The following is an 18,885-nucleotide window of genomic DNA, read 5'->3' as shown; positions in this document are numbered from 1 at the left end:
TTGTAGATTCTTTGTAACTCCTTTACATAGGTGGCTGTGCTGCTGCTTCTTATGATGTATAGTAGATCTGATAGCACACTACTTTGTTGGCTGTTCCTCTGATTCTTTTAGTTTTTTTTTTCGTCAGAGGGGTTGGAAGTATTACTTGACATGTCTATATGTCCGCATGCGTCCAATATGGGCTAAAAGTGGACCATGTCAGAGACTTATGATAGAAGTATACATTGAGAGAATATTCACAACAGGTTGTATATCGCAGATCAGAGGGGTGGGGGGCAAGCCATAAAGATTGTAGCCAGTGCTTTGCTCTTTATGGTGCGGTCACTGTAGTGAATGGGAGCGCAGTTACAAGGAGGACATCTAAATTCTGCTTGGCTGAATTTGCAATAGTGGTAAAACATCCCCTTTGTCAGGTTCGGAGGGGTCTCAGTGGTCAGACCACCACGATCAGCTGTTTATCCTGTATCCAGTAGATAGAGGATAAATATTCTTAGTGGCATAATTCCTTTAAGGAAGCCGACAAGCTTGATCACTTTATATAACTCAGATTCTAATGGTGTGGCCAACTGGTCCATGATCTCATACTAGTCCAGTCTGAATAACAACGACATATATGACATTCCCGATCTTATGATTGGTGGATTAATTCATGGGACATCCCTTAGTCCCATATGTGCTATGTACAACCATATTCAATAACCTATATTATACTAGAGCCAGTATGGTATTCCAAACCCACCATATGATACCCATCATGTCCTGTACAGTAAAGGGTACATCATCGCATAAGGACTAAAGTGTCTTCTTTTTGGACGTATACTTTATTTGTTCAAGGCTCAGTCATGGCCGTCCGTCTACAATAGCAATTTTACCTTCTACATAATTAAAGGAAATACTTTATAGGCAAGCTGTAATTTTGGAATAGAAATTGTTAAACTTGTCACTGTTAAGAGCGGATGTACGCAGGCAGTAATACCATCCGTAATTGCTTCAGAGACCCATTTCACACTGACTGCTCTGAATACTGTGCAATGGATCTACCCTTGTGTCTCATTATTTCCTTGTAGTGTTGCAAATGTGTCTTTCCTCCTTGCTGTACTTGTGCACTTCGCATTTCCCACCTTCTGCAGCAGTACTTTCCATTTCGGGAACATTTGTGACCTGGGGCGCTGCTCTACTTTGCAAGTAGTGGAGTAAATCTTGTAAAAATGGCCTCCGTGTCTGCAGAAGGCAACAAGATATAATGTAATGGGGGAACTTATCGGCCCACCTGCGCTAGTTTTCTGGCATAGGTTGGTGTTAATGTGGCATGGTCATTTTTTGCGCCATCTTTCCCATTTGTGTCTTGCTCGCCACTTTCTGCGGCCAACGTGGAATGAGTTATGTAGGACATCTAGGCCAGTTCCTGACTGCCGTAGACTTCTATTCTGGGCATGGCATTGTGCCTGATATATTAAGAGGCCAGGGCAAACATGCTAAATTGCCCCATGGGGGGGGGGGGGAATTATTATCCACCATCTATACCAGTTTTTTGAGATGGGTGTAATTGTGTCGCCTCTTTGAGAGATGTGCCGCATCCTCCATTCTGCAACAATCTTAACACTTCCTATATAGAGATGAGCGAGTCGTATTCGATCGAGTAGTTATTTGATTGAACACTACGTTATTCGATTGACTACTACGGTATTCGAAATACTCGTACTCGGTAAAATACGGCTTTCACGTTTACCGCGTGGTATTCGACCGAGTGCGAGTATTTCAAATACCGTGGTATTCGATCAAATACCTACTCGATTGAATACTACTCGCTCATCTCTATTCCTATACTATAATTCATGGCAGAAATCTCCATTCTGGCGCATGCGCGTGATTTATTAAGACGTTGGAGCCTCTTCATAATACGGATGTGTCTTGCACCAGTTGGGGCCTTTATTAAGAGGGAAGGCCAGTTTTAATAACCCCCTTCCCCCATAATGTTCTAGGACCTACTTATGGACTTCTGCATCAATTCAGTCTTTAAGACTGTGAATTTTTGGAGAACTTATAGCTTCTAGTTTTTAACAGACCTTTTTTAGGTGATTATAACAGGAGTTTTGCCGTTGCGGTATCCGCCATCATTCCTAACTTATCATATTTCAGATATTAGTATTTTAAGCAAGATGGGTTTACGTTAAAGTAGAGGTGGGGGCGCTGTTGCATTGCTATCTATGGAAAGTACTTGCCAGCGTCGGTGGTGAATGGCGGTACTACAAGTAATTGAAGTCATGAATTACAGAAATAAATTACACTAGTATCTTTCAAGAAAAGAAAAAAATATGACCATTATATAAAACTTTTTTCCAATTTTGAATGCTGTATCTTATTCATCTTTTTATATTAGATATGTTTAGGTGCAGGAAAATTCAGATGCATGCAGTACAAAAGCCCGTTTTTCTTATGTCCCTTTCCAATGTCATCCGGTGTGCCCCTTTAACATCGCCAATCCTAAACTTCTTCCCCCCCCACACCGTTTCTCTGCTGTGTGATTTGTGGTGTCTTATGCTGCCACCTGGTGGTTGTACTAGTATTGTCTCTGAGAGCAAATCACGATTGTAGTTCTGTCCTGAGCCCAAAGGTACTTCAGGATTTTGACAGCCATGGTAGGAACATGGATGATAAGAGGGTCCGGGAATACTGGGAGAGGGGTTAACGGAAATTTTGTGGGGACAGCAAGCCATTACTGCGCCATTTGGTATAACTTAGCTCTTTTTAGATGGCATTCACACACAGAAGTTTTTTGGTTTTTTTTTTATTTAGAGCGGCATGCATTTTTGTCAGTACAGTATTCACATTGTACTATGCAATTCAGTTTCGTAGCATCAGAGAAATTCAATGGTATAGCGTGAAATATTGTAGGTGTAAAAAAAATAAAAATAAAAAAACATGAAAAAAACATGAAATGGTTAATTAAAAAAGCACCATGTGAACAAAGTCTTCCAATGTAAGAATACATGGCTGATAACGCCATACAGTGGACCAGTGGTTTTCCCATAAATACCAGCTTTGGTCCCCTCATTTTCTCTGCAGGTTTATTTTCATGAATTCACTTCTGATTGTATACCGCCATATAGCAGCTTTGTGTGTACCTAGCTAACCCCCGAGAATCCTAGGCCCAGAATGCCGACCCATAGGGCATATCCACGCCGACCACGTTGCAATGTAGGACTCGTCCATGTGTATATATAGATACAGGACGTACTGAGCATGGGCAGTCCTGTAAAACGCTATCAATTACCCGCCATGTCTCCACAGCCGCCAAGAACATTCTTTGCACATTTCACATTCAGTCTTACCCTCTCTTTTTTTTTGCTTCTGGAAACATATTATAAATCCGGATTAGTTGCCATATAAAATCCCGTCCGTCCAGTAGAGTCTTCTTGGCCGCGCCGTGGTCGCGGTGGATCACCATTAGTGCGTGGTATGTCGGCTGTCTATAGTAAATTATTAGGAACATGTGTTTGCTATTTCTTATAATGATGCGGTGTTCCTATAACACACGGCCGACCCTTTTTCCAGAGGTTGTTGTTATATCAATCTGTCATAGAAACCGAAATTTCCATGTTGTAAGAAAACAGATTATTAACTATTCACGCTCCGCACAGGACATTTATCCAGCCACCCCATAAGAAAACGTAATATTCATAAAACCCTATAAAATCCTGGAGTCTGTAGCACCTAAAGCAAATAATGCAGCCATATTGTGAGCAGGTTTAATGCACAATGATGGGATGTGTATGCAACGGCCGCTATTGGCGATTTATATCTGCCTATGGTGGATGGGTCGTTCTTTATAGTGGTTTTTGCATGTCATACCTGGATATGTCATGTACAGTGGGGCAAAAAAGTATTTAGTCAGTCACCAATAGTGCAAGTTCCACCACTTAAAAAGATGAGAGGCGTCTGTAATTTACATCATAGGTAGACCTCAACTATGAGAGACAAAATGAGAAAACAAATCCAGAAAATCACATTGTCTGATTTTGTAAGAATTTATTTGCAAATTATGGTGGAAAATAAGTATTTGGTCACCTACAAACAATCAAGATTTCTGGCTCTCACAGACCTGTAACTTCTTCTTTAAGAGTCTCCTCTTTCCTCCACTCCTTACCTGTAGTAATGGCACCTGTTTAAACTTGTTATCAGTATAAAAAGACACCTGTGCACACCCTCAAACAGTCAGACTCCAAACTCTACTATGGTGAAGACCAAAGAGCTGTCAAAGGACACCAGAAACAAAATTGTAGCCCTGCACCAGGCTGGGAAGACTGAATCTGCAATAGGCAACCAGCTTGGATTGAAGAAATCAACTGTGGGAGCAAAAATTAGAAATTGGAAGACCAAGATAATCTCCCTCGATCTGGGGCTCCACACAAAATCTCACCCCATGGGGTCAAAAAGATCACAAGAACGGTGAGCAAAAATCCCAGAACCACGCGGGGGGGACCTAGGGAATGAACTGCAGAGAGCTGGGACCAATGTAACAAAGCCTACCATCAGTAACACACTACGCCACCAGGGACTCAGATCCTGCAGTGCCAGACGTGTCCCACTGCTTAAGCCACTACATGTCCGGGCCCGTCTGAAGTTTGCTAGAGAGCATTTGGATGATCCAGAAGAGTATTGGGAGAATGTCCTATGGTCTGATGAAACCAAACTGGAACTGTTTGGTAGAAACACAACTTTTCGTGTTTGGAGGAAAAAGAATACTGAGTTGCATCCATCAAACACCATACCTACTGTAAAGCATGGGGGTGGAAACATCATGCTTTGAGGCTGTTTCTCTGCAAAGGGGCCAGGACGACTGATCCGGGTACATGAAAGAATGAATGGGGCCATGTATCGTGAGATTTTGAATGCAAACCTCCTTCCATCAGCAAGGGCATTGAAGATGAAACGTGGCTGGGTCTTTCAACATGACAATGATCCAAAGCACACCGCCAGGGCAACGAAGGAGTGGCTTTGTAAGAAGCATTTCAAGGTCCTGGAGTGGCCTAGCCAGTCTCCGGATCTCAACCCTATAGAAAACCTTTGGAGGGAGTTGAAAGTCCGTGTTGCCAAGTGACAGCCCCAAAACATCACTGCTCTAGAGGAGATCTGCATGGAGGAATGGGCCGACATACCAACAACAGTGTGTGCCAACCTTGTGAAGACTTACAGAAAACGTTTGACCTCTGTCATTGCCAACAAAGGATATATAACAAAGTATTGAGATGAAATTTTGTTACTGACCAAATACTTATTTTCCACCATAATTTGCAAATAAATTCTTACAAAATCAGACAATGTGATTTTCTGGATTTGTTTTCTCATTTTGTCTCTCATAGTTGAGGTCTACCTATGATGTAAATTACAGACGCCTCTCATCTTTTTAAGTGGTGGAACTTGCACTATTGGTGACTGACTAAATACTTTTTTGCCCCACTGTATGTCTTATACGTATTCGTTCCACTATTGGAATTCTCTCTCTAATAGAAGAGACATGTCAGGATTCATAGGACTATAAACCATCTGTTATATGGACCGTATTACACCTGCAAATCCCGTATTGATCGTGACTTTATTGACCAACCTTACATAGATCCTTCTGATACTGCCACTTTAGGTCTACAAACCCACGGACCCGGATTTTATTTGTGTCTATAATATGGTCCATATAATGCGGATGTATTATGTGACTCTACATTTTACTGCGCGGTGTGTTAATGGTTCTTGTCATGTAACATGTATCCCAAGGCCTACTATATTAATGGATATGGATGTGTTCTGCCATCATGGCTTCACTTGTGTGAACATAATAGGAGCTATTAATGGGATTTATTGAAATGCGACATGAGTTATTTCCCCGGGGTCTTCATATCTTTTTGTGTTTCAGGGTCCGTTTGGTAGAACGAGGGTCTCCGCACAGTTTGCCTCTCATGGAGTCAGGAAAGGTAAGGGGATTACAGCCTCTTCTCCTCGTCTTAGTACTTAGTAGTTCTCGCCCATATTGAAGATGACAAGTATATATTAATTCTATAGATTTATCATTATTAGTATCATTCTAATGACACAGATTATGGTCTGTAAACCCAAATATCTGTTCTTCTCAGATCCTTCCAGGTGTGCGAATAATAATTGCAAATCCAGAGACAAAGGGCCCGCTCGGAGACTCTCATCTTGGTGAGGTGAGTCAGCCGTCCGTCCCCCCTTCAGTAACACTTTTATCTAGGTCATAAGGCCATATAAAAGTCTGTTTGATCTAACCAGGATGTTCAGAATGCCAAAATGGGGCTCATGTTTGAGTTGACCCTTTAAATGATTAAAGGAATGGGATGAGATCCAAACGTAGTCTGCTTGTTCTAGAAGCAGCACCACTGTTGTCCAAGGGTCATGTCTGGTATTGAAGTTCAACTTACTTCAAGTTCTATTACATTGTATACAGAGGATGTCGTGGCTTTTATCTTAAAATTCTTAACTGAACCTCTATTTGCAGGGCTGGGTGATATACTGGTTTTGGTGACCCTAACCTATCTATCTGCAGGGCTGGGGTGATATGCTGGTTCTGGTGACACTAACCTATCTGCAGGGCTGGGGTGATATGCCGATTCTGGTGACCCTAACCTATCTATCTGCAGGGCTGGGGTGATATGCCGGTTCTGGTGACCCTAACCTATCTATCTGCAGGGCTGGGGTGATATGCTGGTTCTGGTGCACTAACCTATCTATCTGCAGGGCTGGGGTGATATGCTGGTTCTGGTGACCCTAACCTATCTATCTGTGGGGCTGGGTTAATATGCTGGTTCCAGTGACCATAACCTATCTATCTGCATAGTTGGGTTGGTATCCTGGGTTCCGTTGACCCTAACCCAGGGATAGGGAACCTTTGGCTCTCCAGCTGCTGTGAAACTCCCATCATGCTCCATTCACTTCCATGGGAGTTCCAAGAACAGCAGAGCAAGTATGCATGCTGAGAGTTGTAGTTTTATAACAGCTTTAGAGCCGTACGTTCCCTACCCCTGCCCTAACCTATCTATCTGCAGGGCTGGGATGATATACTGGTTCTGGTGACCCTAACCTATCTATCTGCAAGGCTGGGTTGATACACTGGTTCTGGTGACAATAACCTATCTATCTGCAGGGCTGGGGTGATATGCTGGTTCTGGTGGACCCTATCTTATCTATCTGCAGGGCTGGGTTGATATGCTGGTTCTGGTGGACCCTAGCCTATCTATCTGTGGGGCTGGGTTAATATGTTGGTTCCGGTGACCCTAACCTATCTATCTGCAGGTCTGGGCCGATATGCTAGTTCCAGTGACCCTAACCTATCTATCTGCAGGTCTGGGGTGATATGCTGGTTCTGGTGACCCTAACCTATCTATCTGTGGGGCTGGGTTAATATGCTGGTTCCAGTGACCATAACCAATCTATCTGCAGGGCTGGGGTGATACGCTGGTTCCAGTGACCATAACCTATCTATCTGCAGGGTTGGGTTGATATCCTGGGTTCTGGTGACAGACTCCCTTTAAATCAAAATGCACTCAAATCTTAAAGTCTTGGTGAAAAAACACTTCCAATAGGAAGCTTATAAACCTGAGATGCGGCAGTGTCTTAGACTCATTTACTTGCCTGCTGTTGTTGATGGTATTTTTGTCCCTACGTTGTTCTGCGTATTCGCTGCGGTTTCTCTTTTTTTTCATTCATAATCTTCTAAATTATTCTATTCCTCCGGCATCCAATATTTTCTATATCTGCAAATCAGAAATCAAAGGGCTTTGTAGCAGCGACTTACAAGGTATTGCTGTTTATAAAAGAGATTACATCCCTTCTGGATCGTGACAGAACATTAATCAATGAGATTTCGCTAGTCCCATGGTTTAGGATGTCGCCTATCTCGCTTAGGATGGGAATGTATCATTTTGCTTGAGAACGCCAATATTATATTATATTATATACAATTAACTTGTGTCTGAAGTATTTTCTCTATTAGGATAATGATTTTCCTAGCATTGAATTCTTTATTTTATATATTAAGCCTTATGGGATCAGTGTAATTGATTTAGAGGATATGAGAATGGGTTTTGGTGTTTTGTCGATGAATAATGAAATCTTCGTTGCACCTTGGTATTTTATCTTTTATATGGATGGTATATTCTACAGAAATATAATTCAGTAAGATATATATATATAGGAACCTGTCAGCAGGTCAGATGCCCGATCATTGCTGCAATGGTCCCTGACATATGGATCAGGGAATCGGGAAAAGAGAATTCTATGTTTTCCAAGAGCCTACCATATATACTCGAGTATAAGCCGATTTTTTCAGCACAGTTTTTGTGCTGAAAAAGCCCCCCTTGGCTTACACTTGAGTCAAGCAAAATTAAGGTGGTAAAATTAGGGGCCTCGGCTTATATTCGGATCGGCTTATACTCGAGTATATACGGTACTTCAGATACACTGTAACAGTTGACCTGCTAGTTGTCTTCATGCTGCTAAAGGGTCACAAGAAAATAAGAGCAGCCGCCATATTGTTCACAGCACATCACCCCAATAAGAATTGCCCTCTCCTGGTGACAGGTTGTACTTTCTTGTAAGTCACATATCCTTGGCAAAGCTAAAAGTTTATATCGGAAAATGTAATCTAAAATTAAATTCCTTCATTTTGCTTGTAGATTTGGGTTCATAGCGCTCACAATGCCAGCGGCTACTTCACAATTTATGGAGATGAGTCCTTGCAGTCTGATCACTTCAGTTCCAGGCTTAGCTTCGGAGACACACAAACTGTCTGGGCAAGAACGGGTTACTTGGGATTCTTAAGAAGAACGGAACTAACAGATGCAAATGGCGGTAAGAGAGTAAAGGAAACCGTACAGGTTTGATATCTTTGTCTATTATTAAAAGTAGTAGCAGGATGGGCACTGCATTGCTGGACACTTCTATAACCTAGGTGGTACCATTGCTGGAGACTTCTATAACCTAGGTGGTACCATTGCTGGAGACTTCTATAACCTAGGTGGTACCATTGCTGGAGACTTCTATAACCTAGGTGGTACCATTGCTGGAGACTTCTATAACCTAGGTGGTACCATTGCTGGAGACTTCTATAACCTAGGTGGTACCATTGCTGGAGACTTCTATAACTTAGGTGGTACCATTGCTGGAGACTTCTATAACCTAGGTGGTACCATTGCTGGAGACTTCTATAACCTAGGTGGTACCATTCCTGGAGACTTCTATAACTTAGGTGGTTTACAGAACATTTCTAAAACAAATGTCTGTCTGTTTTTAATCTATACAGAGCGACACGATGCCCTATATGTGGTCGGGGCACTGGATGAAGCAATGGAGCTACGAGGGATGAGATATCACCCAATTGATATAGAAACATCTGTGATCAGAGCCCACAAGAGTGTTACAGAATGGTAACTGACTTCTTTTACTATGGATTCTGTGTATAGTGTGTGGGAATTACAATGTAAAGTATAGTGGTGTCCCAACTACAAACGTCAGCTTGTTGAATATCAATATGCCTATAATTTGTTCTTAAACTAGATAAATAACCAGATGCGACTTGCTAAGAACATATGTTATATCTTAAGAACACATACAGTGAGACCTCTCCAAAAGACCATCTCTTTACGCAGACCACTTCTGTGACATATGTAAAGTTTTCCATACTAGCTACCTTCTTTGAGAAGACCTCTTGTCTAGAAGACCATTTTTTCATGCAATACCTCTGGCAGTGTTTTGAATTATTTCTGTGTTTCTCGGAAGCTCCTGGCATCCTCTGCATTTGGTTATGTGGGTAGATTCCTGTTCTTTTATCCAACAACTACCATGATGTAGTGCTCTTGACTCAGAGCAGACTCACACTACATCCCTATCTCTCTCCCTCCCTCCCTCCCTCCCTCTCTCTCTCCCTCTCTCTCTCCCTCTCTCTCTCCCTCTCTCTCTCCCTCCCTCCCTCTCTCCCTCCCTCCCTCTCTCCCTCTCTCCCTCTCTCCCTCCCTCCCTCCCTCTCTCCCTCCCTCCCTCTCTCCCTCCCTCCCTCTCTCCCTCTCTCCCTCTCTCCCTCCCTCTCTCCCTCCCTCTCTCACTCCCTCACACCCCCTCCCTTTTTCCCTAGCTAGCCCGTCCACTAATAACCCTTCCTAACAAACTCATCCCACCCCCCACCCCATCATACTCACCTGTCTTCCTTTCCGGATCTTCTGGGCACAAGAGATTACTTCCTTCCATGTGCCAGCTCCTTTTCCTCTTGATGTCAAGAAGAGCAATAGCCGGCCCTCCTAAAGGAAGTGACATTTCTTGCCCAGAAGATCCGGACAGGAAGACAGGTAAGTATGATTGGGTGTGGGGGGAATAGTATTACCGATGTTCCATTTCTGGAAACTGGGAAACAGAATGTCACTGGAGAATCATAAAAATCATGGCGATCTGCGTAAATGTGCATATTTAATAAAGTAAGTTAGACAGGGGGAGGGTGTTTAACTTATGGTATCATTTTATCCCGGACAACCCCCTTAACTGTTTATACTCCTCTTAGTTGAATGTGTCTCTGTATTGGGGCTTCAGGAGGGACAGTTGTCAGATAAATGATCACCAACTGATAGCCAACATACGGGCACCCTACAGCAAGTGTACAGATTGGAGATTTCAGGAACCAAACTCCTTTCATAAACTTTTAATAGTCTACTTTAATACCCCGGTCTAAGCCATGTCTTGGAATTCCATTGGTTCTAAATCCAACTTTTTTTCTTGTCATTCTTTCTCCCACTAGTGCTGTGTTTACCTGGACAAATTTGTTGGTCGTTGTAGTAGAACTTGATGGCTCTGAACAAGAAGCCCTGGATCTGGTACCACTAGTCACCAACGTGATCTTGGAGGAACATTATCTTATTGTAGGCGTGGTTGTAGTGGTGGACATTGGTGTCATTCCTATCAACTCCCGTGGAGAGAAACAGCGTATGCACCTACGAGATGGGTTTTTGGCAGATCAGCTGGACCCCATATATGTGGCCTACAACATGTAGTCTTGTAATTTTAAAGGCTTCCATGGACTTCACAATAGATGTATAAATTTTTTGTGTCCACTAAAAAAAAAAAAACCCATAAAAAAAAAAAAATACAAACTTGCAAATAGGGGATTTAACCTTTATTCAGAATGGATCCGTTTTTTTTTGTCATTTTAACTTTCCAATTTCTCAAAAATTGGGCAGACAGAATGTGAAATGTGCTTTTGTTTTTACCACTACATTTTAGCACCAATAGACTTTTTTTTAAGGTACTTTGCTGCCTCAGTTGAACAGGCTGAGAACTCGACAGGTCTCCATTGTACGAAGACCTTGTATGACCCTCAGTTTTTTTTTAAATATTATTTTAAATGCCAGTTTTTAAACCGAAAAACAGGTTTTATTTTGTCTTTTTTTGTTGCTAGATTGACCCCATTGTTTTTCATTATGTAGCTACGTACTTTACGAAGGATTATTTTTAAACGGAGCAAAATAGGTTAAAAACAGGATTTTTTTTACAGGGTTCACATCTGTGTGTCGGAGACAATTGGATCGAGTCCTGTTATTTATGAAATGAAAAATGGTACGAACGCAAAATTTCAAAAAAAAAATCCAATTTCATCAATGACGCACCATGTCTAAGAAGGATCACAATCACAGTTTTAGCTTTTTTTTTTGGGTACTGGATTGAAGCCAAAGTTTGTAAGCTGCTAATCTGTCCAGTGTTTAACCCCTTAATATCAGAGTGGAGGTTTTTTTTTTTTTGTTTTTTTTTTAATTTTATTATTTTTATTTCTCCGTCATAAAAATTTATGGCTTGCGAACCATCACGACGGGCTCCGTTGTGTCCTTCCGCAAACCAAAAAAAAACAGACTACTGTAGAAAGTCTTTAATATTTTTTTTGCCTTCTTGGGGGCTGAAGAATTGACCGATTCTTAGTTTGACCTAAGAATCGTAACTTCTTCCGGTCTACGATAGCAATTCCTAAGTAAGCACACAAATAAAAAATAAAATAAAAAAATTGCTGTTCATCTCAGATTGAGAGTAATATAACTAGCGATTGTTAAAAAAAAATAATAATAATAATAAAAAAAAACATAGTATGCATTAGGTGGACTTTGGCAAGTATCTTTGTACTGAACTAAAAAGATAAAATAAGTTAACTCTCCATATGTAATTATGTATAAAATCTTTAATTTATTTTGATCTCTTTAGAAGTATAAAACAAAAAACAGCATTCAAGAAAAGTGAAAATTCTTGTAATGTTTGCTAATATAAAAAAAAAAGCGTTGTATTATCTTGAGTGGATAGTATCACATCAAATATATATATATGAAATTATAAATTCACTAATGGGTTATGCGGGAAGGGATATATTTTAATGTTTACGATGCAGTACGTGTCACTTGCATGGTGTCTCCCACTGTATATAACTGGGTGTTCTTCACAATCTTTGTTCAGAAACTGCAATCGTGGATTGCCTGTGTTCCCGTATACAAGATTATTCTAGATACCAGCAAGTGGATTTTAAATGCCATCCTTTAGATGGTGTACAAAACGTATGTCTGATATGCACTATCATTTTTTTTTCCTTTCTTTCTCCTAGAGAAGCAACAGTAGATACAATTGTATAATGTGTGTGCTGATCGGAGGATGCATTTGATAAAATGTAAAAAAAAAAACACAAAAAAAATTCATTGTTGAGGAATGACGCGGTATTCAGAAATTCAGAGTCGTACCATCATCATCCTTGTTCAGAAATGTGCTGCCTCACATCTTCCATGGGCATTCGATAGCGTCTGTGTTGTAACGATACGTTAAAAAGAAATCGGATTTTTTGATTTACGCAAATTTTCAACCCCAATTTTTCAAATTTGAATTTGAGATTAAAAGCCACCTATGAAAAAGGCATCCGTCATGGCTGTTTGTATGTGTTCTATGGAGATTCCATCCGGGTTTTTTGTTTTCTGCAAATGTGAATCACGTCATTGCTGCTTCATCCTGAATTCTGTGTGATGTTATTTAGTTCCGGCCACGAAAATGGCAAAAAGTGAATTTTTTTTTTTTGTAATTGTGTCCAATGAAAAGAAAATAGAAAATCTTTATCTTCAGACAGGGTAACACAAATAAAAAAAGAACTTTGGATCCATTCATTCATCTTTTAAGAGAATCTGTGACTGCAGACAGGCCTTGCTCACCATGGAAGAGGACGGAAGCAATGGCTTCTGACCCCCAACTGAAGGGGAATTAGAAATGACAAATTGGGGATTGTGTGGATTGGCCCATATGGTGACTGGCTGCAGAAGGTTATCCATCATAAGCTTACTGGCTACAGTAAGAGCACTGTGGAGGACATCTAAAGAAATCCCATCCACGTGCTACGTCTAACACCCACCCAAGATGGCCAGACCTATGGGTTCAAAAATTGTGGCGATAGTTGACAAGCCGTGGCAAATATTGAAAGCCCTCAAAGAAGTCTACAGGTAAACCACCCAATTTCAATAGTGGATTTCATCATTGAAACAGTGTGGGCCATTAGTCTTAGGCTACATCACACGTCCATGTCCATTTCTTGGCCATAAAATGTGGACAAATTGATCCAGTCTTGACAGCCATTTTGAATTCATTGCATGCCCATTTGTTGGTGTTTGACGGCCCAATGGGATCTGTTTTGCATCCAGATTATTAAAAATAGAGATAAATTTCATTAGTCTTTCTTTGCCCCAACCCACAGATCCCATTGATTTTTCTTGGGCCCACATTTTCGTCAAAAAGGACAAGTACAGAACATGTCATAACTATGTCCTAGTTTGTAAAAAGACCATTCAATAAAATGGGCTGTTTTTTACTGCTGTGTGAATAAGGCCTTAATGTCATTAGAAGGATTAGCCCACCAACGCAAACGTATCCCCTATCCACAGGGAACTCCACTGATCACAAGAATGGGGGTCCTGGGTCTCCCCATTCAGTTCTATGGAAGCGCTGGAGATACTGAGCCCTGTACTCGGCTTCTATTCAGCAGTCCCATACACAACGGCAAAAGTACAAAAAGCTATCCGCAGGCAGTCCCCGCTGTAAATGACTCCCTTTGTGCTGCGAGCGGGTACGCTTCCATGCTGAGTGAGGTCAGATTCAGGGGTTCATATCGGAAAACTGTAAAAATTGCAGAGGAATATATAAATACAATATATGAGAGCTGGAAAGACTTTAAAGGGTAAGGACGTCTTGTCAACCATTGCTCATAAGCATCTAATATAAGAAATGAAGGAACCTTCTAATTGTCTAGTTTTAAAAAAACTATTTTTTGTGTCCACAGCTTATATGCAGATCTATTCGTATCCATGGTAACAGACTACAAACGTATCTGATTTTGTAGTCACACTCCCTGCCATCCTTTCCCTCTTCTTACTAGCCATATACATATATGTTAGCCCAAACTAGGGAATAGATGGAATAAAGCGTGGCTGCAGGATCAGATGAACAGACTATTAGCAAAGTTGTTTTATTTTTTTTTTAGATGCATTGGAGCAATAATAATACATGGCTAATAAGAAATTCACTTTGGCTATGAACTATTCACTGAATAGCAGGCCACTATAGCTATGGTATTAGCAGATATCCCATGTTTCCAGTCTGTTTCCCTGTATTGAGCTGCCCGGCCCTGCTGACTACAGTAGTCAGAGCTGTAGTCGGCGGGGGATGGGCAACTGCGGGAACCTTTTTTTTTTGCTTTAAGAGAATATCTGGAAAGTATAATATAAAGCAATTTCCTAATATTTATTGAGAGTCTAGATTTAGGTTATTCCAGGTGTATTTTTCTAGCTTTACTGCTTTCTTCTTTTACAATAAGGACTGTTCTCCTATAGAGACAAAATATGTTCCAGAATCTATCAACAAGCCTTTTCATCTTACACTAAGGCCCGGATCACATCTGCGTTCGGTATTCCAATTGGGGAGTCGGCTTGGGGACCCCTTGAATGGAATACCGAACACATTGACAAGCAGTGAGCTTATGAAAGCACATGGACCCTATAGACTATAATGGGGTCTGTGTGTTTTCCGCGCGGTGTCCGCACAAGTCATGCGGAGAGAAGAGTACTTCATGAGCTACTTTCCCCTCCGCATGACTCGTGTGGACAGTGCGCGGAAAACACACAGACCCCATTATAGTCTATAGGGTCCATGTGCTTTCATTGCTCACCGCTTGTCAATGCGTTCAGTATTGCATTCAGGGGGTCCCCAAGTGGACTCCCCAAACAGAATACCGAATGCAGAGGTGAAGCAGTCAGTACCTTATAAAATAACCCCTTGGTTTTTATAACCTTCTCTCTTATATCATCTCTTAGAGATTTTTTAACTAGGGGTCCACTTTGCAGTGAATGTCCACATTGTAGCACCTAGCTTATTGTCTGATTATTGGAGTTGAAGTCCCCTATAGGGATACAGAGCCCCAAATATTCAGCATAGACATAGTTAAAGGGTTATTCCACTACAGCAGGATAAGGAGATGATCTGAGCTCAAAAACTGGAGGGCTCTACCCCTCCATCTCATGATCATTGGAGGTTTAATGGTCAGATCCCAGCCATCAGATCCTAAACCCTTATCCACATGAGTGTTGTGCCTACAGTGACCACTAGGGGGAGCTTACTAATTCATTATTTCAAAGTGTTAACAGTATACTGTAAACTTTTAAAGGGATTGTGCAGAATTAGAAAACATGGCTGATTTCTTCTTAACAGGAAATGACATCATCTATTGGTTACATGACAGAACCAATGAAATGAAGGAGGCTGAACTACAGCATGGCCATGTGGCCAATGGATGTGATGTCACTTCCTGTAAAGAGGAAATCAGCCATGTTTTCTAATCCTGCACAACCCCTTTCAGCTCCTTCTAGTGGCGGTTTTAGGTAGCCAGAATTTTATGGGGGAACTTATAGCCCTCCACTTCAGAATTTTTTCATCAAAAGGTTTGTGACTTTTTGGGCTTACGTGCGCAAACATTTTAGCTACATTTTGCATGTTTATACTATTCCCTCCACTTGTGAAAAGTGCGTGGGGAAGTTGGCGTGGTCAGCCTGTCAAATTGATGTACATGAGATTTATCAAGTGCAATTTTACCAAAAAATTCAAAAAAATTATTGTGGGGGTGTGTACAAATTTTTTGTGTGAATTTGGATAAATTTAGCAAAACTTATGACAACACCAACTCCAGCAAGACTCATGTCTGTGCGGGGGTTTCCAGGTCTTTATAAGAGCTTCATTTGCTAAAAACCTATATTAAAAAAAATTAATCGGCACAAAATTTTGGACCTGTTTACATTTAGAAAAAAAAATAAAAATTGTGCTCCAGGTTGGAAAAACCCTTGAAACATGAAACTTAAAGGCACAGTGAAACTTTTTGCAGGTGCAGGTGATTTATAAGGGCTTATTCACACTTCGGTCAATCAGGGACATGTGCCGTCTGTGTTCTCCATGGACCATTGCGGAATCCTCTTTTCCCCAGAAACAAATCCACTGCAGTCGAGTGAATGGGGCAGAGTTGTGTCGCCAGGCGTCACCCATCGACCAGAGTGGTATTGTTTCTGGAAAGAGAGACCTTTTGTTTTTTGGCCTCGACAGACCTTTAAAGGAACCTGCAGTGTGATCTGTATCAGCATGTTATAGAGCAGATAGATGTATAATTTTATGGCATAACTTGTATGTTATTCCCCTAACACCCTGTTTATTCTGCGCTTAGGAGTCCAGTGGGCGGTCCTCTCAATGACTGACAACTAGCTCCGTATACAGTGTTTCAGTCTATAAGTTACAAGTTATATGCTCACTCCTCCTGCTCTATAAAATGAAGCCAGTCAATTGGACAAGTTCCCTTTAAAGAGGTCTTACAGGATGTTGATATCGATGACCAATCTTTGAGATAAGTCTCGAGTATCAAATTGGTGCGAGTCCCCCTTTCGCCACCCCCAATGAGTGCTTTGGCCTCGTAATAATCTTGGTGCACCAGTCAAGGACTGGTGTAGATTTCTGGTATAAGTCATGCCAGTTTTGAGACGTGATCTATAGCAAATCTGATGGATCGAGGCGTCCCCGCCCCAGCCTGCCTTAAAAAGTGGTGAGCAGGGTAAGAAACTGCTGTTATGGCGTAACTCATGGCCATGCACCTAAAATGCGTCAGTGCTATGTTAGAAAACTAGTTCCCCCCAGTATACAGTTCTGTACATGGTGTCGTGGTCGAGGCGGGTTGCTACTTCTGACTTTTGACTTTGCCCTTCATTCTTAGTTGTGTGAGGTAGGAGAGTGTTCACGTTGAGCGCAGAACTCGTTGTCATTGACCTGGTAGAGTCTCGAGTTTAGTGCTATGATCGTAGCCGAACACACAAGGCCGGTAATGGAAGAAAGCGCCACATTATTTGGAGTTGGAGTTCTAATTTATAGCTTACATGGTAACATACTATAAAGGGAAGAGGCTCCTTATGTCTACTAGACAGGTATTCTAGAATTTGACTGATTTTGTAGTTTTTGGATTTGGCTCCCTAGTCATTAGATTTTCTATGGTGGTCGGGAGATCATAACATGGAACTGTTTGACTTCCAACTATTTGGAGCTCATCTGTCCATCCACCCATTCATAACCACATGTGGCCCCTGATCACGAGGCCCCCATCTCAGAACAGGTCCAGGGATCTCTTTGCTTCTTTTCTTTAGTCCTATATATTTTTTATTTTCTAGCTCTCGTCTGTGCTTTTTAGCCAAGTCTATATATGATCAGGAAAATATATGTATTTTTTTTTTTTTTTTTACAATTTTTGTGTCCAATGCACTGAAGAAACCATTCATGAATAATATGAATCCCCTTAGTTGCTTGGTAGAAAATGAGGGACAATTGCAACGTATTACAACAAACAGACCGTTTATACATGGATGTTGTTTTTACATATCGAAATGCAACAGTGCCACCATTTCAGAAAGAGGTCAGGAAGAGTACTGCAACCATAAGTGTTGAATTTACAGGGTCACTGGATTTAATAAAGAGTCCTATAAATTATTTAGTCTATGTATTTTTTTTTCTTAAAGGATTTTTTTTATTTTTTTTCATGAAAATGTACAGATCTTAGATTCTACAGCTCAGTAACTATTATTGTATTTTATCACTGGTTCAAATATACATCCAAAAATACTATATTGTTTGGTCTGTATATGAAATTTTAATTATACTACCTAAGAAAGGGCTACTATAAGGTGAATTTGTCACATGATTTTTGCTGCAGTTTCCAAGAGCAGGGTATGATAGAGGAGAGAAGCTGAGCTCTGTGATATATAGGGTTATATGATAGAGGAGAGAAGCTGAGCTCTGTGATATATAGGGTTATATGATAGAGGAGAGAAGCTGAGCTCTGTGATATATAGGGTTATATGATAGAGGAGAGAAGCTGAGCTCTGTGATATATAGGGTTATATGATAGAGGAGAGAAGCTGAGCTCTGTGATATATAGGGTTATATGATAGAGGAGAGAAGCTGAGCTCTGTGATATATAGGGATATATGATAGAGGAGAGAAGCTGAGCTCTGTGATATATAGGGTTATATGATAGAGGAGAGAAGCTGAGCTCTGTGATATATAGGTATATATGATAGAGGAGAGAAGCTGAGCTCTGTTATATATAGGGTTATATGATAGAGGAGAGAAGCTGAGCTCTTTGATATATAGGGTTATATGATAGAGGAGAGAAGCTGAGCTCTGTGATATATAGGTTATATGGTAGAGGAGAGAAGCTGCGCTCTGTGATATATAGGGTTATATCAAAGCCACAAATCATGTCATGGTTACTGGCGTAACAGCATAAAGTTGCATCATCGT

General features: G+C 41.0%; 1 protein-coding gene across 10 annotated transcripts in view; it reads left to right on the top strand.

Moving 5' to 3' along the window:
* DIP2C (disco interacting protein 2 homolog C) overlaps positions 1-13,373 on the top strand; it is a 346,599-nt gene extending 333,226 nt beyond the window's left edge. For 9 of the 10 annotated variants that reach the window (XM_075271576.1, XM_075271574.1, XM_075271578.1 and 6 more), the window contains 5 exons: positions 5,912-5,969; positions 6,129-6,203; positions 8,688-8,862; positions 9,314-9,437; positions 10,796-13,373. In XM_075271576.1, the coding sequence (XP_075127677.1) occupies positions 5,912-5,969; positions 6,129-6,203; positions 8,688-8,862; positions 9,314-9,437; positions 10,796-11,048 (685 nt within the window). In that variant the 3' untranslated portion in view covers positions 11,049-13,373. The remainder of the gene's footprint in view (positions 1-5,911; positions 5,970-6,128; positions 6,204-8,687; positions 8,863-9,313; positions 9,438-10,795) is intronic. The other variant, XM_075271583.1, reaches the window with a different exon arrangement.
* The last annotated feature ends 5,512 nt before the right edge of the window (positions 13,374-18,885 follow it).

The sequence above is a fragment of the Leptodactylus fuscus genome, chromosome 4, assembly GCF_031893055.1.
Source record: "Leptodactylus fuscus isolate aLepFus1 chromosome 4, aLepFus1.hap2, whole genome shotgun sequence".
Lineage (NCBI taxonomy): Eukaryota > Metazoa > Chordata > Amphibia > Anura > Leptodactylidae > Leptodactylus > Leptodactylus fuscus.
Note: the sequence above shows the minus strand (reverse complement) of the source record. Positions and strands in the feature narration are given on the sequence as shown.